The sequence below is a fragment of the Ornithorhynchus anatinus genome, chromosome 11 (genome assembly GCF_004115215.2).
Source record: "Ornithorhynchus anatinus isolate Pmale09 chromosome 11, mOrnAna1.pri.v4, whole genome shotgun sequence".
In the NCBI taxonomy this organism is placed as follows: domain Eukaryota; kingdom Metazoa; phylum Chordata; class Mammalia; order Monotremata; family Ornithorhynchidae; genus Ornithorhynchus; species Ornithorhynchus anatinus.
Genome location: NC_041738.1, coordinates 3,996,461 through 4,020,353, shown reverse-complemented (window position 1 = coordinate 4,020,353; position 23,893 = coordinate 3,996,461). Strand labels below are relative to the sequence as shown.

General features: G+C 50.6%; 1 protein-coding gene and 1 long non-coding RNA gene across 2 annotated transcripts; one reads left to right on the top strand and one right to left on the bottom strand.

Annotated features, from left to right (window-relative positions):
• Positions 1-978: 978 nt before the first annotated feature.
• On the bottom strand, positions 979-23,485 carry CREBL2 (cAMP responsive element binding protein like 2). The gene is made up of 4 exons (XM_029075410.1): positions 23,320-23,485; positions 7,085-7,282; positions 6,381-6,531; positions 979-4,529 (listed from the first exon to the last, which is right to left on the bottom strand). Exons 1-4 carry the CDS (start codon positions 23,332-23,334, stop codon positions 4,525-4,527), a joined length of 369 nt encoding a protein of 122 aa, XP_028931243.1. The 5' UTR covers positions 23,335-23,485; the 3' UTR covers positions 979-4,524.
• On the top strand, positions 11,710-15,910 carry LOC103170024. The gene is made up of 3 exons (XR_003762867.1): positions 11,710-11,743; positions 12,457-12,523; positions 15,786-15,910. It is a non-coding gene; the product is annotated as an uncharacterized LOC103170024 (long non-coding RNA).
• Positions 23,486-23,893: the final 408 nt, after the last annotated feature.

Here is a 23,893-nt window from a genome sequence, read left to right as displayed (position 1 = left end):
TCTCCAAGCCCAGGATGCCTCCCGGAGATCTGGGGAAACCGATCCCTGGAGGGAAACTATCCCCTCCCCAGGCCGCTCACTTCTCTCCAGTCCGCCCGTCAAGGCACGTTCAAGGGGCCACTCTGTTCTGGTTCCACTCTGCCTAAATGAGTATAGACCGCACTAGGGGTCAAAGTTCTTGGTGCTTTGATCAGGGGATTGGCGGGGGGGGGGGGGGTGGAGAGGAAGGGAAGAGGGGAGTTGGGGGGTTGGGGGGAGGAGAGGTGGGTTGTGTCTCTCTGCCTTCCTCACTCCGCAGACACCAGGGAGGACAAGAGCCCGAGCCGATGGTCTGTGAAGGAAGAAGGCACCAGAGGTAAGGGGACTTCCCTGACTATCACTCCCCCGCCCTACTCTGACCCTGCCAAGAGCTGTTGTTTTGGGGAAAAGGCAACCTGGAACTGCGGTGAGAGGGAACATGTGTGGTTCAGACATCCATCGCTGGGAGTAAATTTCCCTCAGGGAGCATGAGAAGAGCAGTGTGGCTTAGGGGGTGGAGTCCAGGCCTGGGAGTCAGAAGCACCTGGGTTCTGATTCCAGCTTATCCACTTATCTGCTGTGTAACCTGTCTGTGCCTCAGTTACTTCATCTTTAAAATGGGGATTAAGACCCTGAGCCCCATGTGGGATATGGATTGTGTACCATCTGATTGTCTTGTATCTCCCCCAGCACTTGGTACAATGCCTGGCACAAAGTAAACCCTTAAAAAAAAAACACCATTTTTTTTTTTAAAAAGAGAGGCTGGCTCTGGTGGTACCTGTGTTCTCTGCCCCTTGGCTCCCCGCCACTGTGCAGCTCAGGATGGGGCTCCCCCAAGGCTTCAGCTTGTAGATTGGGAAGACTTCCCGCCGGCGGCTTTAACTGCATCCTGGAGAAGGCAGAGGCTGTGGATAACTCACTGGGGGCCCCTCAGAGAAACAATAATCTGTTTGAAGCGCAGTCAGTCCACAAATACTTTATTGAGCACCCACAGGGTGCAGAGCGCTGAACACTCATTCCACTTGGTCAGAAACAGAAAATGCCAATGAAAATGGAAAAGTGAGGAAAGGTCAGTCGGGGCATAATGCAGAAAGGCAGAGTTGAAACCTCAGGCATGTCATTAGAAAGGCAAGACAGCAGGGGTCTGGGGGAGCCTGGTGTTTCAGGGCCTGGCGGGGGGTCGGTGGTACCCACACAAAAGCAGAAATGTTTTTACTGAGAATCAACTGATACCCACGGGCTTGGGGGACACCGCTGGGTCATAGATTTCCAGTGGTGGTTTCTCTCAGGCAGGCGGCCCCCGGGGCCACTGACACGTGTCCCAAACTCCAGCCTTCACCTCGGGGTCCCCTGGGAGGCCTGAATGAGAACGTGGGTCCCCACGGGTTAGGGGGAAGGAAGGCCGATCTAAAGCCAAGTCCAGTCGTGTTTGGGCAGACCCGGTCAGCCCCTCCTTTCCAGGGCTGGAGACGCAAGGATGGTCATTGCTTGGGCTTTACAAGTAAGTACCATCCTCCATGGGTCCCCATTCTTTCTCTGGACAAGGAACTCATGCCGTGGGTGCAGCCAGAGCCCATGGACCATCTAAAAGACTCAGCCTCTCCCGGGTCATGGGACCAATATTCTGTCGAGTTTAAGGTTCACGGACAGAGTACACCCAGGCCTAACCCCTGCAAATCTGACCTGTTCAAGATTATTCCCAATTCCGATCTGGGTTGTGGGTGTCTGTCCCAGGCTTGACGCTCCCCCACTGGTTAAGACTGGCCTGAAATGGTCCCACCTTATTTGCTTCCCAGAATTTCTTGCTCTGTTTTGCTCACTGCTTGTTGAGGAGACCAGCCAAGTGAAGAAGCGTAAATCCCTCTGTGGCCCAGTCCTGCAGTCCCGGGAGGATGTTTAGCTTCCTGACCTGGGTCTGAAGAGCCTTGTCCGTTTTTGCCCTCGGCCTGGGTTCGATCCCTTGGGAAACCAACCGGGTTTGACTGTCCACACTGCTTGTCAGGGACCATCAATGGACCCCCCTACAGTTAAGGGTCCCGCCTCAACCCCATTTAGGTCAGAATTCTCTGTGGACCAGCGAGTCAATCATTCCAAGTGCAATCATTTTGGGGGTTTAACAACCCAGTGCAGAGTTGGCTATATCCTTCCCTTAAGCTAACACTGACCACTCCATCTTAAATCCTGCACTCGTGCCGGGAAGTAATATTTTGAGACATGCAGTTTAGGGAAAGAGACCATCTTTTCCTTCCCTCCAGGCTTTCAGTTTGATAAAGATGGATGTGCAGTGCTCTTCAGAGGAAGAAAAACATTTGATACCCCCGAAATCTCATTTTGTTTAGAAAAAAAGAATGCAGCTTAAAACTGATGCAGGACCCTTTTTTTCCAACTGAAATATACCCAACAGATTTCTTGTGAATGTTGCAATTAAGTTCTCCTATTTCCCAGTCTTGATCTGAACCAAATTCAATGGCTATCCATTGTGCCAGTGTCCAGTCGTGACCGATTTAATCTGAGGGCGACCTACTTGGCTCAGTGGCTGTTTTAGGAGACAATATCGCCCCTAAAACACAGACGTTCACCGATGTGAGAAGGAGCAGTCTGTCGTAGCTGAACTGGGGAGTCTCTCCCTGCCCCCAGTTGAGGAAACACTGCCTTAAAGGACTACTTCCCAGTGGGGAGATAGTTTGCTCAAACTGTATAAGGGAGCTCTGCCATTGCTCGGATGCAGTGATAAATTAGACCTGGAAGCTGACAGCCCGGCATTAAAGTAAGAAAATTTTTTTTTAAGGGGGGTGTATTTAAATAAACTCCCCCAGGACTCTGCCCACAGAAGGACACAGCTTAGGAGAGCCGAACTGGCCGATTTTCCTCACCTTTTTCTACAGTAGGTGGGGAATTCTGGGGCTTTTGCAATTCCGCTCCCTAATGAACAGGTAAGGAAATGATCCAGAGGTCTCTGATAACTGGTCCCTGCCCTGGCCAAACAGAAGGAAAGTCCTCCCCGAGAAGGGATCAACACGGCTGGGCTTTTGATTAAAGCAGTCCACCGATGACCAAACGAGGGTTTCCTCACACTCGAGGGCAGACAGTGAGCAGCCTGGACCAAAGCCCGACCCTCTTCAGGGGAAGGTGAAAATTCCACCGATCTTCTCTGGCAAGGGAATCGCATCACGGTGGCTCTGGTGACTTCTGTGCACACCTTCCGGTCACAGAAAAGGAACTTTCTGCTCGGGGTCCCTGATGCCTCGTGGGATGCCAGGCTTTCCCGGGTCCTGCCTGGCCCGGTCCTCGCCTGTGCCCAGCTTTTGCCAGGCTGTAAGTCTGCCCTGGGCGGGTCTGGGCTCCAAGATAGAGTTTCCTCTGGAGAATCGCTTCAAAGACAAGCCCAGCTGTGCTGAGAGCTTTGGAAGGAGCCAAGTAAAGAATTCAAAACCATTTCCCAAGCCCGGCCTGCTTCCCGGCTCCCAAACTCAACTCCCTGGGAAAGAGGCTGGGATGAGCCCCATCCTGGGAGCACGCCTGGAGGAAAGAAAACCTCCCCAGTGGACCCAACTGGGTTTCCTTTCCCAGCTCACCTGACTGCCCCAGTCGGTAGTTAGCTTTGGCCCTTGCCAAGAAATTCATTCATATCTCTCTCTCTCACTCTCTCTGTCTCTCTCTCACACACTCTCTCATTCTAGCAGCATCTAGAGCCCAACTTCATTTCAGGAAAGACCTCTCGAGGTAGAAATAGGAGCTCAGAGCAGCAGCAGCCAAACTGAACCGTCCTTCCCCGCCCCCGGCCTCCAGAACGATCCTCCGGACAGGCTTGGCTTGGCTGGAGAAAATTGGGGGAACATTCTTCACACACATGCATGCACACTCGACAGAGTGCCCTATGTGGAAAACAACTTCTTGCTAACTTTGCTGACCAGATCGGCCGCAACCCGCGAGGCGTTTCCCCTACTCTGTTGCCACAGTTTACGAGGTTAGAAATGGAGGCTCCCCAGTCAGCTTTTTACACCGACGTCCCCCTGTATATGCATCCATAGAGATGCTACTGTGCGCTCCAAAAATACAAACAGGAGGAGCCATTAATATGCACTCCCAGCTCCAACTGGGGGCCTCCGAGGAGCCAGCGTGGCCTCTGCAGGAAAACAATTGCGGCCCTGGGGGTAAAAAAAAAAAAGGGCCTCTTGGGCCATTGGGAAAGAAGATCGACAAGGCGGAAGGCAAGGAAATGACACCGTACGACAAAATCCAATGGAGACGTGGAGTTGGAGTTGACAGTTCTCCGATCCCCGGCGGGGTTTCCGGGCGCTGGTAGGGGGTCACCTGGCAGCAGACTGGACCGAGCCTCCGCAGACGTTCTGACACTTTCTTCTCGCTGCTGGTCAAAGTGTGTCACTTCCCCTCTGGCAACCACTGGCTTCGGCGTGGCCCGCTTCTTTACAGAGGTGGCTCTTGGGTGGCAAGTGGTCTTCTGATGTTCGGCCTGAGAGCCGAGCATGGCCGAGGATGGCATCTTCACCCTGAAAGGGGAAAATAAAAATCAAAGAGTGGCTGGAAGGACCCCCTGAGTCATACAGAGGTTTCCTGACATGCTGAACTCTGGTGGAGCTCTCTTCACTGGACATTCCTGCTGCCTTTTCCGGGCTGGAAAAGCCAGGCTCGGGCTGAACTTTTCTCTCCCCCCCCGCAAGTCTAGCCGGAGACACACTGGAGAAGCAGCATGGCCTTGTGGAAAGAGCTCAGGCATCAGAAGTCATGGGTTCTCATCCCGGCTCTGCCATTTCTCCGCTATGTGACTTGGGGCAAATCACTTAACCTCTCTGGGCCCCTGTGTCCTCATCAGCAAAATGGGGATTCAAGACCTGTTCTTCCTCCCACTTTGTAAGCTCTCCCTGGGACGGGGACTGTGCTGGATGTGATTATCTTGAATCTACCCAGTGCTTAGTATGGCGCTTGGCACATGATAAGTGCTTACATATCCCAATTTTTCATGGAATTTGTATACGATTCTTATTCTTCTTATTATAACTATTATTATCATTACTGTTCTGTGAGAGCCTCAGAAAATCCTCATTCAAGTTTAAAGAATTCCCTTCTTAGAGGCTCAAGTAAGAACTCTTGAAGAAACCACAGTCCTCAGAGTAACTAAACCTGCCAAAAGTAACCGGATAAAATCTACTTATAGACGACTCCCTTTAAAACATGTTTTAGAGAAAAGTTTTTCAAGGTTTACCAAGAGGTTTTTATCAAATGTTCTTTCAGATCAATGTGAAATGCACTTAAAATATCTATATGTATTTGAGAAGCAGCCTGGCCTAGTGGAGAGTGAGAGGACCTGGGTACTGATCCCAGCTCTGCCACTTGTCTGCTGAGGGTCCTTGGGTAAGTCACTTCACTTCTCTGGGCCTTGGTTGCTTCCTCTATAAAATAAGGATGAGACCGTGAGCTCCAGGTGGGACATGGACTCTGATCGGCCTGTATCTACCCCAGTGCTTACTATAGTGCCTGGCACAAAGTAAGCACTTCAACAAATACCACACACAAAAAAAAAGAGAGAGAGACTCTGATATAAGACAAAGACCTGAATCTCAATGTAATATGCTAAAATAAAGGAATGATGCCTTCAGCTATTTGGGGGCAGGGGTGAGCAAGACTTTGGCAGAGAACAGCTTTACAAGAGAAATATTTTGTTTACAATCTTATTATAATGAGCGCCTGCTTGCTTATTTCCGTTGACTCCCACAGCAAGACCTGAATGATGGTCCCAGAGGGAAAAGAAGGCCGCAGATGTTTCGAACACATTCCCAGGTTAAGATAGACACTAATCCCACAAGGAAGGTTTGACGGTATTGACAACCCAACAAAGCTTCCTGTTTCTCAAGCCCTTCTCTCCGATTCTAAAAGGACCCTCTGTCAACGACCATCTTGAAACTTAATGCCTTGCTTCAACTGTCCTGGGGGATCTTTGGACCTAGCGAGTCTTCAGTGAAAGGCGTCTTTTCTTGGGTTTTGTAAACTCTACCATCCTGAGGCTGACCTGGATTTCAAAACGCGCACTGACTGTTTCTTTTCCCCTTGTAGTGGATCGTTATTACGGACCTTGCAATTTCAGCCTGATTCCACGGGCTGCTTTTGCCTTTGTGGTATTTAAGTGCTTACTATGTGCCAAACCCGAGCACTGGGGTAGATACAAGGTAATCAGGTTGGACACAGTCCCTGTCCCACATGCAGTATTGCAGTATTAACCACTGTTTTACATATGGGGTAACTGAGGCACGGTGAAGTGACTTGCCCAAGGGCTGGTGATCCTCCCGGTGGAGACCAGAGGGTGGAGAGGCCCGTTCTCTCACGGACGGGCGGACGGTACTTACAGGAGGGGTTGTTACTCGTCTCTGCCTTGCCCACCTTGGGCTGCTTGCTGGACTCCTGCTGGATCCTGCTCTGCTCCTCACTGCTGGTGAGCAGGGCCTGGATTTCCGAAGGGATCTTTCCTTGGTCCATGGCCAGGCACCACTGCTTGTACTGCGGACAAGAGAAGAGTCACGTTGGAATCCAGCCAGGGCTCCGGGAGGCAGGCTTGGGGTCACCCAACTGGTCACCCTTCACGGGTGGCACCGGTGGCCAACGGCCAGCCGGAAATTCATGGAGCCAGATAAGATCCCTCTCAGAGCCCCTTCCGGAACCTCTGACCCCACTGTGCTCGATCAATCCAGATTTCTGGGAATTCTGGGCTGCACTGGGGGTTGGGGGAAAGAAACTGGCCAGGGGAGGAAAGCCAGCCTGCCCCATGGCGGGACCACTGAATAATAATAATAATTGTACTATTTGTTTTGTCTCCTCTCTTTGGGTGTCTCGCTTCTCTCTTCCCATCCCTTGGATGCGCCTGGTGCTAACCATAGGGGAGAAGACCGTCTGGAGGGGCTGAAGCTGGGCCTTGAACAGCGCTGATGAGCTGAGTCCACCAAGGGTTTAGAATCTCGTCTGGTCTCCGGTGGCGGGGCCGGAGGGGAGGACGGCAGGGGAGTCGGAAACGAGGATGCGGGTGAGGAAGAGTTTGGGGGGAAGGGTCTTTTACCATTTCCAGTTCTTCTCGGAGGGCACAGATCGCTCGCTCTCTGCTGGACACCAATTCTTCCAAGTACTGGTACCTCAGTTTCTTCCTGGCCCGGCACTCTCGCGCGCTCTGCCTGCTCCTCTCGAGTTTTGCCTTCAGATCAATCTTGGCTGGCTTCCGGCCCCGTTTCCCCGGCTTCTTGACTTTGCCTCCAACTCCCTGCGGGCAGAGAGGCAGGAGATGGGAGAAGGGCTTTCGGTGTTTGAGCTAGGGGCCTCCCAGCTGCGCTCTGAGCGGAGTCGGGGAGCAGGGGGAAAGGCTCCATACTTGGGTCAGTGCTAGCGGAGCCAACAGGTCAGTGTCCGGTGATAACTCAATCCTAATAATAATGACGGTATTTGTTAAGTGCTTACTGTGTTCCAGGCATTAGATTAAGCGCTGGGGTGGATACAAGCAAATTAATAATAATAATGATAATAATGTTGGTATTTGTTAAGCGCTAACTCTGTGCCAAGCACTGTTCTAAGCGCTGGGGTAGATACAAGGCAATTAGGATGTCCCACAGAAGGCTCACAGTCTTCATCAGAGAAGACTAGAGAAGCAGCGTGGCGCAGTGGAAAGAGCACGGGCTTTGGAGTCAGGGCTCATGAGTTCGAATCCCAGCTCTGCCACTTGTCAGCTGTGTGACTTTGGGCAAGTCACTTAACTTCTCTGTGCCTCAGTTCCCTCATCTGTAAAATGGGGATTAAGACTGTGAGCCCCACGTGGGACAACCTGATTCCCCTGTGTTTACCCCAGCGCTTAGAACAGTGCTCTGCACACAGCGCTTAACAAATACCAACATTATTATTATTATTATTATTCATCCCCATTTTACAGATGAGGTCCCTGAGGCACAGACAAGTGAAGTGACTTGCCCAAAGTCACACAGCTGACAAGTGGAGGAGCTGGCATTAGAACCCACGACCTCTGACTCCCAAGCCCATGCTCTTTCCACTCAGCCACGCTGCTTCTCTTAAGTTGGACATAGTCTGTGTCCCACATGGGGCTCACAGTCTCAATCCCCATTTTACCGATGAAGTAACTGAGGCACAGAGAAGTGAGTCGACTTGCCCAAGGTCACACAGCAGACAAGTGGCAGAGCCGAGATGAGAACCCATGACCTGACTCCCAGGCCGGGGCTCTATCCACTAGGCCATGCTGCTGACCTACTAATGGAGACGGGGGCGGGGTGGGTGGGGGAGAGAGTGCCGAGTGTCACCCTGGCGATGGCAACTCTGGAATACAGTACAATCCCAAAGTATGTGGGAGATGTGGGCTGGGAGGGGAGGAGGCTGGACTTTTTTGGGGAGGAGGGGGACAGGAAAGGAGTCTCCTTGGGAAGGTGCAACCCCTAGTGGGGTCAGGGCTGGGTCACGTTACTAGACTACCTGCGGTCAAGTCTCTTCCCGCTCACTAGCTAATCCCATGCTCTGGGCCCATTTTCCTTTAAGAGTGGCCCCAGCCTGAATCCGAGTGGCTAGTGCCAACCTCCCCGATCTGTTTCAGGGAAGGCAAATCCACGCCTTTGCCTCCGGAAGGGCCCCCTCTGAAATGACAAGAATTCCTGAGAGCTATTTTAAACTACCCGACTATTACATCACGGCCCAAAAATCCAATTATTGCCCAGTACGTCTGCTTGTATTGGATTTTGGGAAAACATCCTGCTCTGTAAAACCATGATCTGAATGTCCCCGGGTCAACAGGATTTGGGATGTCAGACCTCACATTCTTCATTATTTTTCACAAATTATATTTTGATAATCACTTAAAAAAAATTAGAGAGGGCACTAGTGACGTGAATATTTCAGTAACAGTAAGCACACTGCTCAATTCAAAACTGAGAACTGAATAAAAATAAGCAGGTGAATCATTTACTTTAAAACCAGACAGGAACTTCATTTTTTTTTTAATGGTATTTGTTACATGCTTTCTATGTGCCAGACGCTGTATTAGGCGCTGGGGTGGATACAAGCTAATCAGGTTGGACACAGTCCACGTCCCTCATGGGGCTCATAATCTTAATCCCCATTTTACAGATGAGGAAACTGAGGTAGAGAGAGATTAAGTGCTTTGACCAACGTCCCACAGCAGACAAGGGGTGGAGCCTGGTTTGGAAGCCCAGTTCTTCTGATTCCCAGGCCCGAGCTCTATCCTCTAGGCCACACTGTTTCTCGACATAATGGTTGAGAGGCTGCTGGGTCGAACTGGCCTGTAGGTAATAATGGAGCTGGGGCGACTCAGCTCTCCCCTCCAGTCTTTACCAGGACCTAAAAATAATAATGATAATAATGGTATTTGTTAAAGCGCTTGCCACGTGCCAAGCACTGTTCTAAACGCTGGAGTAGATACAAGCTAATCAGGTTGTTCATGAGTTCGAATCCCAGCTCTGCCACTTGTCGGCTGTGTGACTGTGGGCGAGTCACTTAACTTCTCTGTGCCTCAGTTCCCTCATCTGTAAAATGGGGATCAAGACTGTGAGCCCCACGTGGGACAACCTGATTCCCCTATGTCTACCCCAGCGCTTAGAACAGTGCTCGGCACATAGTAAGCGCTTAACAAATACCAACATTATTATTATTAGGTTGGACAGTCCCTGTCTACATGGGGCTTACAGTCTTGATCCCCATTTTCCAGATGAGGTAACTGTGGCCCAGAGAAGTGAAGTGTCCCACAGCAGACAAGTGGCGGGGCCAGAATTAGAACCCAGGTCCTTCTGACTCCCAAGCCTGTGCACAATGCACAATCCGATGCTGCTTCCCTGGCGGGTTCACTTAATTGCACTGAACTCAGTTGCTCCCTGCTGTGTCCCACGGTCCCGGAGCTTCCTCTCCCAGCCACGGTCTGCCCTGTTGGCAGCAGCCGGGGTCTGACCCGCTACTCCGGGGGTGACCCCCTCTTTTTGCTCTGGCATCGGAGAGGGTCAGGGGGCGGTCGGCCCAGATCCATTCAGAACTATGGGTGGGTATCCGTTGTGGCGGCTATTATGCGCATATTGGGCTCCAGGTGTGGTGCTAAGCGTTGGGGTAGACGCGCCGCAATCAGCTCAGACACCACCCCGTCCCAGCTAGGGCTCTAAGCCTCAGGCTCCAAGTTCCTTGTGGACTGGGAACCCATCTATCGCCTCTGTTATATCACACTCTCCCAAGCGCTTAGTACAGCGTTCTGCACATAGTAAGCACTCAACAAATAGGACCGATTGATTAAGAGGGAGGGAGAACAGAGGAGGAAGCTGAGGACCGGAGAAGTTAAGAGGCTTGGCCAAGTTCATCTGACTGGGCTCATTCATTCATTCACTATTGTTCATTGAGCGCTTGCCGGGTGCAGAGCACTGTACTAAGCGCTGGGGAGAGTACACTATATCAATAAATCCCGATCAGAACCGGATCTCCCGATTCCCGGTCCTGCGCTCTTTCCATTTGGTCGTGCTGCTTCTCCGGGGAAGCTGGCTTTGCCGAAAGCCACCCTGGTTCTGGTTCTGAGTTTCCACCACTATTTTTAGCATCGCGGAGTTCCTGGGGAGTGGAGAAATGGGTGGGTGGCAGGCACTCCTCGGACCAGGCAAGTCTTAATGGCTAGTGGAACGTTCAGAGAGGAGTCCCATGCCAGAGAAGGATGACTTTGTGCTGCTACCCAGTGAAAACAATTACAGTGGGAATTCAAGTTCCCCAAGTGAAGAAACAAATGCATAATGAAATCTATTCTTTCTTTGTTGGGGGGAGGGTGGATTGGGGGGCTGGGGGATGACTCACCCGTCACATGCCCCTGTAATCCAATCCCTCAGACTGCTGCTTCTAATTTATTCAGAGTGGCGGCCTGCCCTGACCAGCGAGAGAACACAGTGTTCTACAGGGACTTCATTGATTTGGAAACCGACAGCTACAACCCTTTGTTTTGTTTTAGTGGCAGCGAAATGTTTAAACTGGATCTGGCGAATTCCTTTCCTCGGTCGGAAATGAACACCCCGACGACCCAGGGCTTCTGAATGGAACGTCCAGTTCCGTTAACTTATCTCAAAAACATTCAAACTGCCCTTCCCCGGGGGGAATTTGGGGTTTTTTTTGTTTGTTTGTTTGTTAGTTTTTTTGGATTTTTTTTTTTTTTGGAGGGGGGAGTCATCCAAGCTGAGCTTCTTCCAGCCAGTTTGGGTCTGGGCCTGGCCACCACTGGCCACGGAGAGTCACAACTGTCTAACTTGTGTCATGGCCCTAAGGGTTAAAATCAGGAGGCGCCTCTATGGGTCTCTGGGTTAGGGTTAAATGTGGGGATAAATAAGGGGATGTTAATCATAAACCAGGATCAAAAAGGAAAATTAAAAGGTCCCCAGACCTAGAAAATGCTGCTTCTGCTCTTCTATTTCTACTTCTAAGTCTATCCTATTTTATTATTACTACTACTACTAATAATTACTATTAATTATTATATTTGTTAAGTGCTATGTGCCGGGTACTGTACTAGCCCTGGGGTGGATACAGGCAAATCGTGTTGGACACAGCCCTTTCCCATGTGGGGCTCACAGTCTCATTCCCTCTTTTACAGGTGAGGTAGCTGAGGCCCAGAGAAATGAAGTGACTTGCTCAGGGTCACACAGCAGACAAGTGCCGGGGACTGCATTACAACTCATGACCTTCTGATTCCCAGGTCTGTGCTCTATCCTCTATAGCATGCTGCTTCTCTACTATTACTATGGTATTTGTTCTGCCCTTACTATGTGCCAGGCACTGTACTAAGCTTTAGGGTAGATAAGGATACAGTGAGTTGGACACAGTTCCTGTCCACAGAAGGCTCACCACCTTAATCCCCATTTTTCAGATGAGGTAACTGAGGCACAGAGATGGGAAGTGACTTGCCCATCACACAGCTGACAAATGGCTGAGCAGCATTAGAACCCAGGCCATCTGACTCCCAGGCCTGTGCTCTTGGGGCTGGAAAGGCGGTACATTTCACAGCCCCAGTGGAGGTTCACTCAGTTGTATTTATTGAGCACTTACTGTGTGCAGAGCACTGTACTAAGCACTTGGAAGAATACAATATAACAAAAAACAGACGCATTCCCTGCCCTGAGGGATGGGGTTGGGGAGGTGGATGTTCAACAGTGAAACTTCCCACACCCCCCTAGTAATTCTGCTCTTTGACTCCCTCCCGCTTGCCCACCCACCCTGCCAACGCAGACTCCCAGGAATCAAGTCAGGTTCGCTCTCTGTCCATCTCGCCCTGTCCCTCTTAGTAACCCACTGAGGGACCGCTGGCTCACGGAGCTAGCCAAACTCCCCTTGAACCTGCTGGCATTTCCGCCCGTACGGCTTTCTGAGCTAATAAATTCCATCTGCCCGCCCCTCTGCCTTCCACCGCAGCTGGGGGAAGAGTTTCCTAATACTGCAACGTGACGATGTTCGCCGCTGAGTCTTCCCTGAAAACCAGGTTGGTGGAATTTCATCTCCTTCCCGTCCCCCGTGGAGCCAGAACGGCCTCCACGAGTCTCCCCAGAAGTCTGCCCCATGGCACACGGCCCACGGTGCCACCGGCGGCTCACCGGGTGACTTGGGCCCCTCGGGATTGGCTCCTGGCCAGCCCTTCTGCTTCTATTGGGGAGGCCCGAGGGGCCGGCGCCGCTCTGGATACTAGCTTCCTCCCCTCGGGTGCGGCGGCTGCTAAAGCCCCTTCAGCCTGGCGGGCCCCAGCTTGCCCTTTTCTGCCCACGCCAACCGAGCGGTGTGGGTCCAGCCGACGGAACACTCTGCCAACCAGGACCCTCCTGGGATGAAGGGGGAGCAGCACTGCGGCTGCCCAGTCTGGGACTGGTTTGTGAGCAGAGAGAACGGAAGTCATTTCCCGGGGTTTGCCGCCTTCTACCGAGCATTTTTGCTCCTTGAGCACCTGTCACCGTCTCTTCCCCCTCGTTCTCTGGCCCACTCATAGTTACCAGACCCTTGCAGTGAAGACGTCCTTCGAGAAGAGGGCCTGCTTGCCTGGCTGAGCTCCCAGAGCAGGACAGTGGTACTCGTTATGCATTTGCTATGTGCCAAACACTGTTCTAAGTGCTGGGGCAAAAACAACTTAATCAGGTTGGACACAGTTCCTGTCCTACATGGGGTTCACACTCTTATCCCCATTTTAGATGAGGTAACCGAGGCCTAGAGAAGTGAAGTGACTTGCCCCAGATCACGGAGCAGATGTGAGGGAGCCAGGATTAGAACCCAGGTCCTTCTGACTCTCAGGCTCTATCTATTAGGTCATGCTGCTTCTCAAGCATGCGTTCGGTCCCTGTCCTGGTTCGGGGTCATGGTGGAAGCAGAAGTTGGGGTCTCCTCAGATGGCCGGGCTGCCCGGTTAAACCCTGCAGAACACTGGGCCAGAGTTGTGTTTCTAGAGAGCACTAGCTTTCGGAACACCACGCTGTGGGAGCCGTTGAGTCGAGGGGAGTTTAAGGATGCAGATCTTGGGGTCTCCAATTTGCGTTTGTGGCTGCAAACTTGAAGGACGCGGGAACCAAGCGGGTGGGATAAGCGCCACTGGGATAAACTATGGGATGCCGAACCAGCTATTGTCGTTAATCAGATTTTTTAAATTATTAGTGTAATTAACAACAACGATGATGACAACTTGAGGAATGTAGGCTCTCGTGTCAAAAAATACCACGGGCAATAAGGTGTGAAAATCTGAGCTCGCTCCCCGGTCCCCCAAAGTCGGACCCCCTAGTTCCCATGGACTCAACGACCCCTCTAACCTAGATGGGAAAAGTATCAAACTAAATTGGCCAAAACTATGTGATGCAAAACTGGATATTACTATATATATAAGTATATATATATATGCACACACCTACATATATATGTATATATATATATCATTTTATCATTATTCCAATAATATACATATATACTATTGGCAAAATAATAAAATGACACTTAAATGCTCATAATAATCACAATAATAATAACAGCATTTTTTAAGTACTTACTATGTGCCAAACACCATCTTAAGCGCTGGGGATAGGTATAAATTGATCAGGTCAGGCCCAATCTCTGTCTCACATGCAGCTCACATCTAAGTAGGAGGGCGAACAGGTACTTAATCCTCATTTTACACATGAGAAAACTGAAGCACAGAAGAGATGAAATGACTTGCCTCAAGTCACCCCCAGACAAGTGAAGCAGCATGGCCTAGCGGACAGAGCATGGGCCTGGGAGTCAGAAGGAGCTGGGTTCTATACCTGGCTCTGCCACAGGTCTGCTGTGTGATCTTGTGGGCAAGTCACTTACCTTCTCTGTGCCTTAGTTACCACATCTGTAAAATGGGGATTAAGACTGTGAGCCCCATATGGGACAGAGACTGTTCAACCTGATTATCATGTATCTACCCCAGTGCTTAGAAGAGTACCTGGCACCTAGTATGTGCTTAACAAATATCATTAAAAAAAAAAGAAGTGAAGAATTTGGGACTAGAACCCAGGTCTTCTGATACGGGAGGCTTGGGGAATTAGCTGAGCAAGAGAAGGGAGTGCAAAGGGTTTTAAAGGGGTTGTGGGTGAGAGAAAGAAAACACCAGGGGACCCAACAAACTAACAAAAAGCCAGGAAAGGCCAGGAGCAGGGCAAGGTTGATTCCTGTGGGGGCTCCAAGGGGAGGGTTCCCGTGGGAGTTTGTCTTGTTTAGGGGCAGGTTATCTTTTGGGGATATTTTGGGGTGCTCTGTGGGGAGAGAGCTGGGGCTTAGAAACTCTATGGAACTCAAAAATTCCTTAGATCGAGAAGCAGTGTGGCCTAGAAGACAGAGCGCGGGCTCAGGAGTCAGGAGGACCTGAGTTCTGATCCCAGCTAGCCACTTGTCTGCTGTGTGACCTTGGGCAAGTCACTTTGCTTCTCTGCCTCAGTTACCTCACCTGGAAAATGGGGATTTGAGACTTGAGCCCCATGTGGGACAGGGACTGTGTCCAACCTGATCACCCCAGTGCTTAGAACAGTGCTTGGCACATAGTAAGCGCTTAACAAATACCATCAATATTATTATTATAGTAAGTGCTTAACAAAGACCATAAAAAAAAAGATTATGAGGCAGAAGTCTTTTTCCCTGGGAAAAAGTCAGGTTCCCCTTGGCGTCTGAGCTGCTCTCTTTAGCTTCTTGGGGTCAGTTTGGGTTATTCCCCCCTTCTTCTCTTTGCACCGGGGGAGGTGATGAATAGGAGGAACTTCCCAGTGGAGCCAGGGTGGGAGAGGGGTCATGCGGAAGCAGGCCCTGGGAGCCCCAGCTCCAAACTCACGACAGTAGCATCCATTTTTTTTTTTTAATGCTACTTGAAGGAGCCAACTAGGTGCCAGGCATTGTTCTAAGCACTGGGGTCGATACAAGCTAAATCATGTCAGACACAGTCCACCCCCACTTGGGGCTCACGGTCACAATCCCTATTTTACAGATAAGGTAACTGAGGCCCAGAGAAGTGAAGTGACTTGCCCAAGTCCACATAACAGACAACTGATGGAGCCAGGACTAGAACCCAGGTCCTTCTGAGCCTCAGGCCCGGGCTCTATCCGCTACTTCTCTCCTGAATGAGCCCATTCAGGGGGAAAGGGAAGGGAGGAAATGCTTTTTCTTGGAGGGGGAGAATTTTTCACCCCTGATAAAGCGTCCTTCACGGGGGATTGCAACGTGTGCTTCAGGCAAGTTTCTTCCCTCCCACCTTTTAGGAGGAAAAGCACGGACTACAGAAGGGAAGAGACCTGCACCGGGAAGAGCGAGAAAGAAAATCCCAGCAGGCCTGATTGACCTGGCCTCCTTTCATTCATTCATTTCATTCAATAGTATTTATTGAGCGCTTACTATGTGCAGATCACTGTACTAAGCGCTTGGGATGAACAAGTCGGCAACAGATAGAGACAGTCCCTGCCGTTTGACGGGCTTACAGTCTAATCGGGGGAGACGGACAGACGAGAACAATGGCAATAAACAGCGTCAAGGGGAAGAACATCTCATAAAAACAATGGCAACTAAATAGAATCGAGGCGATGTACAATTCATTAACAAAATAAATAGGGTAACGAAAATATATACAGTTGAGCGGACGAGTACGGTGCTGTGGGGATGGGAAGGGAGAGGTGGAGGAGCAGAGGGAAAAGGGGAAAATGAGGCTTTATCTGCAGAGAGGTAAAGGGGGGATGGCAGAGGGAGTAGAGGGGGAAGAGGAGCTCAGTCTGGGAACGCCTCTTGGAGGAGGTGATTTTTAAGTAGGGTTTTGAAGAGGGAAAGAGAATCAGTTTGGCGGAGGTGAGGAGGGAGGGCGTTCCAGGACCGCGGGAGGACGTGACCCGGGGGTTGACGGCGGGATAGGCAAGACCGGGGGACGGCGAGGAGGTGGGCGGCGGAGGAGCGGAGCGTGCGGGGTGGGCGGTAGAAAGAGAGAAGGGCGGAGAGGTAGGAAGGGGCGAGGTGACGGAGAGCCTCGAAGCCTAGATTGAGGAGTTTTTGTTTGGAGCGGAGGTCGATAGGCAACCACTGGAGTTGTTTAAGAAGGGGAGTGACATGCCCAGATCATTTCTGCGGGAAGATGAGCCGGGCAGCGGAGTGAAGAATAGACCGGAGCGGGGCGAGAGAGGAGGAAGGGAGGTCGGAGAGAAGGCTGACACAGTAGTCTAGCCGGGATATAACGAGAGCCCGTAAAAGTAAGGTAGCCGTCTGGGTGGAGAGGAAAGGGCGGATCTTGGCGATATTGTAGAGGTGAAACCGGCAGGTCTCGGTAACGGATAGGATGCGTGGGGTGAACGAGAGGGACAAGTCAAGGATGACACCGAGATTGCGGGCCTGAGGGACGGGAAGGATGGTCGCGCCATCCACGGTGATAGAGAAGTCTGGGAGAGGACCGGGTTTGGGAGGGAAGATGAGGAGCTCAGTCTTGCTCATGTTGAGTTTTAGGTGGCGGGCCGACATCCAGGTGGAGACGTCCCGGAGGCGGGAGGAGATGCGAGCCCGAAGGGAGGGGGCGAGGACAGGGGCGGAGATGTAGATCTGCGTGTCATCTGCGTAGAGATGGTAGTCAAAGCCGTGAGAGCGGATGAGTTCACCGAGGGAGTGAGTGTAAATGGAGAACAGAAGAGGGCCAAGAACTGACCCTTGAGGAACTCCAACAGTTAAAGGATGGGAGGGGGAGGAGGCTCCAGCGAAGGAGACCGAGAATGACCGGCCAGAGAGGTGAGAGGAGAACCAGGAGAGGACAGAGTCCGTGAAGCCGAGGTGAGATAAGGTATGGAGGAGGAGGGGATGGTCGACAGTGTCAAAGGCAGCAGAGAGGTCAAGGAGGATCAGAATGGAGTAGGAGCCATTGGATTTGGCAAGAAGGAGGTCACGGGTGACCTTAGAGAGAGCAGTCTCGGTAGAGTGGAGGGGACGGAAGCCAGATCGGAGGGGGTCTAGGAGAGAATGGGAGTTAAGGAATTCTAGGCATCGATCGTAGACGACTCGTTCTAGGATTTTGGAAAGGAAGGGTAGTAGGGAGATAGGACGATAACTGGAGGGGGAAGAGGGGTCAAGAGCGGGTTTTTTTAGGATGGGGGAGACGTGGGCATGTTTGAAGGCAGAGGGGAAGGAGCCCTTGGAGATTGAGTGGTTAAAAATAGAAGTTAAGGAAGGGAGGAGGGCAGGGGCGACGGTTTTAAGAAGGTGAGAGGGAATGGGGTCCGAGGCGCAGGTGGAGGGGGTGGCACTTGCGAGGAGGGAGGAGATCTCCTCTGAGGATACTGCAGGGAAGGATGGGAAAGTAGGGGAGGGGGTTGGTGGGGGGAGGGGAGAGGCGGAGGTCCCCAGTCCAACATCCTCCCTCTAGCTCAGTGTTGCCAACTCCAGACTGGAACAACTGGAACAGAGCAAACCCCCACGGTCAGTCCTCTGTGGGCTTTGTCCACTTTGCTATGTGTTTGCCAAGCTTGTTGTTCTGTCGTGGTGAGAGCAGAGGACACGAGCGGCTTGCCGGTCAAATCTCGGACGCTCTCTCGGCTCCTTAGCCGGGGGCTCGGCCAACCTCGGGTGATGGGCCGTTAGAGAGGGGCGGCCGGAGGGGAGAAAGGGTGCAGCTTGTGACCAGGCCGGAATATTCCTAGGACCCCGCAGCATATCTACCTCCCCCCCCCTGGAGACACCTTCAGGATGCAGAAGTGTAGGAAGGTGCTCAGGATTTTTTCTGTGAACTCCCTTCTGAAGACACATTGCCTCCCCTCTGTTTCAATTCTATCCTCCCTACCTTCGTATCGGCCATTCCAACCTTCTCGCCACTACCGGACTTAAGTCCTCAGAAGGTTAGTGGATAGAGCGCAGGGCTGGGAGTCAGACGACCTGGGTTCTGATCCCAGCTCTGCCACTGGTCTGCTGGGTGACCTTGGGCAAGTCACTTCACTTCTCTGTGCCTCAGTTCCCTCCTCGGCAAAATGGGGATTCAGTACCAGAGAAGCAGCATGGCGTAGTGGGTAGAACCCGGACCTGAGAGTCAGAAGGTCATGGGTTCTGATCGAGGCTCCTAGTCTGCTGTGTGACCCCGGGCAAGTCGCTTCACTTCTCTGGGCCTCAGGTACCTCATCTGTAAAATGGGGATGGAGGCTGTGAGCCCCACATGGGACAAGGGGACTGTGTCCAACCCGATTTTCTTGTATCCACCCCGGCATTTAATAGACTGCCTGGCACACAGTAGGCATTTAACAAATATCATAATAATAATAACAGCTCAAAGGACAAAGTACAAGTGTACAATGTTTGGCACTATTTTGCAGTATTAAATGATTGACCCCTGGAGAGTTGCACCAGTATGATTTGGGAACTGGGTTGGGGGTGAGGGTTGGGGGTGAGTGGCAGGCATACAGGTGAAGGAATAAAGCCCCTGAGACAGCTGGGGGAAGGGGCTGTTTTTCTGGGCAGGTCCATGAGGGTGACCTGCCGAGGACAAGCACCTTGCAGAAATCCAGGCTCCCAAAAAGAGAAACAACTTGGAAAGCTTAGGGAACCTGGATTTCGGCTCAGGAAGCGGAACAGGACCAGGGAGAAATTCAGCTTAAGACTGGACGTGATGCTCTTTCGGACTCGTACTGACGCAACCTCATTATCATCTCAGTCAATCCATCGGTAGTATTCCCGAGCGCCTGAGGTGTGCGACACACTGAACTAAGAGCGTGGGAGAGTATCATAAAGCAGACCTGATCCCTGCCCTCAAAGGAGTTCCCACTATAACCTGAAAGCCTGTGCAGTTCTAAATGCCCATTATAATTTTACTTAATATTTGAACTACCTTTCCTTAACTTTGGTACAATGATTCGGATCATCGACTAACGCACGGAGGGAAATGTATCCTGTACAGTCCTGTCTTCTCTAGTGAATAGGAGAGGAGGGACTTTTGGGGGCCAATTGTTACTGTTTTTGAACGAGCCGACATCTCGGCGGCCTGAACGTTTGGAGTCAAGTGCGGACTTAGCGTGGCTCAGTGGATAGAGCCTGGGCTTGGGAGCCAGAGGTCATGGGTTCGAATCCGAGCTCTGCCGCTTGTCAGCTGTGTGACTGTGGGCAAGTTACTTCATTTCTCTGTGCCTCAGTTCCCTCAACTGTAAAATGGGGATTAACTGTGAGCCGCACGTGGGACAACCTGATTACCCTGTATCTCCCCCAGCGCTTAGAACAGTGCTCTACACATAGTAAGCGCTTAATAAATACCAACATTATTATTATTATTATTAAACATATCCCCACTAGGATGGCTACCGGTGTAAGAAGCAGCGTCGCTTAGTGGATAGACCACAGACCTGAGGGTCAGAATTATTATTATAGGGAGGGAGGTCTTGAGAGGGTGGAGAACCCCATTCAAGGCCAGAGCTGGGCTCCCGGAGAAGGGGTCTTATAGCGGATCCCCCTGCACCCCCTTAATGGTCCTGTGCTTTTCAGGGGTTGTAACCACTCCAGGGGTGTGACAGCTATTTCCCACAGGAATTTTGGGGTTCTCGGGCAGCAGGAGGGTGCAAGGCTGGGGCCTGTGCTGATAGACAAATCCCTGATAGTTTAGGTGAGAGATGCCTCTGCTGGGGGCCTGTAAGCGCTAGACTGTAAGTTCCTTGTGGGTATTGAATGTATCTGTTTATTGTTGGAGTGTACTCTCCCAAGCGCTTAGTACAGTGCTCTGCACATAGGAAGTGCTTAATAAATACGACCGAATGAATGAAATACGATCGATCGACTTGCAACCTCTCCAGAAGGTTGAAGGAGCAGCATGGCGTAGTGGATAGAGCCCGGGCCTGGAAGTCAGAAGATCATGGGTTCTAATCCCGGCTCGGACACTTGTCTGCTGTGTGACCTTGGGCAAGTCACTTAACTCCTCTGGGCCTCAGTTCCCTCCTGTTTCAAAGGGAGACTGAGACTGTGAGCCCGATATGGGACGGGGGCTGTGTCCAACCCGATTTGCTTGTATCCACCCCAGCGCTTAGTACACTTGTATCTACCCCAGCGCTTAGCAAATACCAACATTATTATTATTATCGCTTCACTTCTCTGGGCCTCAGTCACCTCATCTGTAAAATGGGGATGAAGACTGTGAGCCCCACATGGGACAACCTGATCACCTTATATCATCCCCAGCGCTTAGAACAGCGCTTGGCACATAGTAATCGCTTAACAAATACCAACATTATTATTATTACTTCACTTTTCTGGGCCTCAGTTCCCTCATCTGTCAAATGAGGATGAAGACTGTGAGCCCCACGTGGGACAACCTGATTACCCTGTAACCCCTACCCCCAGTGCTTAGAACAGTGCTTTGCACACAATAAGCGCTTAACAGACGCCATCATCATCATCATTATTTCGGTGCCCAGCACATATTATGATCATTACGGTGCTCGGCACATAGCAATCGCTTAACAGATGCCATCATTATTATTATCATTATTACAGTGCCCAGCACATAGCAAGTGCTTAAGAGATGCCATCATTATTATTATTATGATCATTACGGTGCCCGGCACATAGTAAGCGCTTAACAGATGCCATCATCATCGCTATTATTTTGGTGCCCAGCACATATTATGATCATTATGGTGCCTGGCACATAGTAAGCGCTTAACAGATGCCATCATTATTATTATCATTACGGTGCCTGGCACATAGTAATCACTTAACAAATGCCATCATTATTATTATTATTATGGTGCCCAGCACATAGTAAGTGCTTAACAGATGCCATCATTATTAGTATTATTATTAGTACGGTGTCCGGCACATAGTAATCGCTTTACAGGTGCCATCATTATTATTATTACAGTGCCCGGCACATAGTAAGCGCTTAACAGATGCCATCATCATCATTATTATTATTACGGTGCCCAGCACATAGTAAGCGCTTAAGAGATGCCATCATTATTATTATTATTATTATTACGGTGCCCGGCACATAGAGCTTAACAGATGGCATCGGGAAAGAGCATGGGCTTGGGAGTCAGAGGTCATGGGTTCGAATTCCTGATCTGCCACTTGTCAGCTGTGTGACTGTGGGCAAGTCACTTAACTTCTCTGGGCCTCAGTTCCCTCATCTGTAAAATGGGGATTAAGATTGTGAGCCTCACGTGGGACAATCTGATGACCCTGTATCTATCCCTGCACTAAGAACAGTGCTCTGCACATAGTAAGTGCTTAACAAATACCAACATTATTATTATTATTGTTATTATTATTGTGGTGTCCAGCACATAGTAAGCGCTTATCAGATGCCATCATCATTATTATTATTATTTCGGTGCCCAGCACATAGTAAGCACTTCAGAGATGCCATCATTATTATTATTATCATTATGGTGTCCAGCACATAGTAAGCGCTTAACTGATGCCATCATCGTTATTATTATTATTATGGTGCCCGGCACATAGTAATCGCTTAACAGATGCCATCATTATTACTATTATCATTACGCTGCCCAGCACATTGTAAGCGCTTAGCAGATGCCATTATCATTATTATTATTACGGTGCCCGGCACATAGTAAGCGCTTAACAGATGCCATCATTATTACTATTATCATTATGCTGCCCAGCACATAGTAGGCGCTTAGCAGATGCCATCATCATCATTATTATTATTATTACGGTGCCCGGCACATAGTAAGCACTTAACAGATGCCATCATTATTACTATTATCATTACGGTGCCCAGCACATAGTAATCGCTTTACAGATGCCATCATTATTACTATTATCATTAAGGTGCCCAGCACATAGTAAGCGTTTAACAGATGCCATCATTATTACTATTATCATTACGGTGCCCGGCACATAGTAAGCGCTTAACAGATGCCATCATTATTACTATTATCATTACGGTGCCCGGCACATAGTAAGTGCTTAACAGATGCCATCATTATTACTATTATCATTACGGTGCCCAGCACATAGTAATCGCTTAACAGCTGCCATCGTTATTAGTATTATTATTATTACGGTGCCCAGCACCTAGTTAGCGCTTAACAGATGCCATCATCATCATTATTATTATTACGGTGCCCGGCACATAGTAAGCGCTTAACAGATGCCATCATTATTATTATTATTATTATTATTACGGTGCCCAGCACATAGCGCTTAACAGATGCCATCATTAGTATTATTATTATTAAGGTGCCCGGCACATAGTAAGCGCTTAGCCGATGCCATCATCATTATTATTATTACGGTGCCCGGCACATAGTAAGCGCTTAGCAGATGCCATCATCATTATTATTATTACGGTGCCCGGCACATAGTAAGCGCTGAACAGATGCCATCATTATTATTATTATTATTATTATTACGGTGCCCAGCACATAGCGCTTAACAGATGCCATCATTAGTATTATTATTATTAAGGTGCCCGGCACATAGTAAGCGCTTAGCCGATGCCATCATCATTATTATTATTACGGTGCCCGGCACATAGTAAGCGCTTAACAGATGCCATCATTATTAATATTATTACGGTGCCCAGCACAGAGCGCTTAACAGATGCCATCATTATTAGTATTATTATTATTACGGTGCCCAGCACATAGTAAGCGCTTAACAGATGCCATCGTTATTAGTATTATTATTACGGTGCCCAGCATACAGTAAGGATTTAACGAATCTCCTAATTATGGGAAGACAGGCGTGGGAGCCCTGCCCCCCCCAGGACTGGTAGTTGGGACGGGGTGTCGCTGTCCCCTCCCCCCCAGGCCCCGGCTGTCCCCTCCCCACCTTGCTGTCATCCATGTCCGCTGCGGGGGTCCCGGGGAGAGATTTATGTCGTCGTCGTGGTGGTCCAGCCGGTCCCGGGGTCGCTCAGTAAGTATCCGGCCGGCGCGGCAGGCCTCCCGCGGCCTCCGCCCCCTCGTCCATGACAGCTCCCGCAGCCGCCCCGGAATAGGCGAGGGGGCGGGGCCAGGGTTGGGCGGCGCCTGCGCCGTGGGGGCGGCGCCTTCCCGTGAGGCAGGCCGGGAAACGTAGTCCTCTCCTCGCGTCGTCCCCGCCTGCCGCCGCGGGAGCGCGGAGGCGGCGGGACTACAAATCCCAGAAGCCCCTGGGGCGCCCCCCGGAGAAGCAGGTACTACATTTCCCACAGTCCTTCGCGCGGGGGGGGGGCAGCCTGAGGAGGGAGGGTGGAGGGAGCCTGAGGGGAGTTAGCCTGGGGTCTTTGTGTTGTTGATAATCGTTTTGGTATTTATTAATAATGTTGGTATTTGTTAAGCGCTTACTATGTGCAGAGCACTGTTCTAAGCGCTGGGGAGATCCAGGGTCATCAGGTGGTCCCACGTGAGGCTCCCAGTTAATC

Excerpts from the sequence above, each read along its gene's own strand:
- CREBL2 (XM_029075410.1), bottom strand. Across the intron at positions 6,532-7,084 it reads TCCGAGAAGAACTGGAAATG|TACAAGCAGTGGTGCCTGGC; the intron begins GTAAAAGACCCT and ends TCTTGTCCGCAG.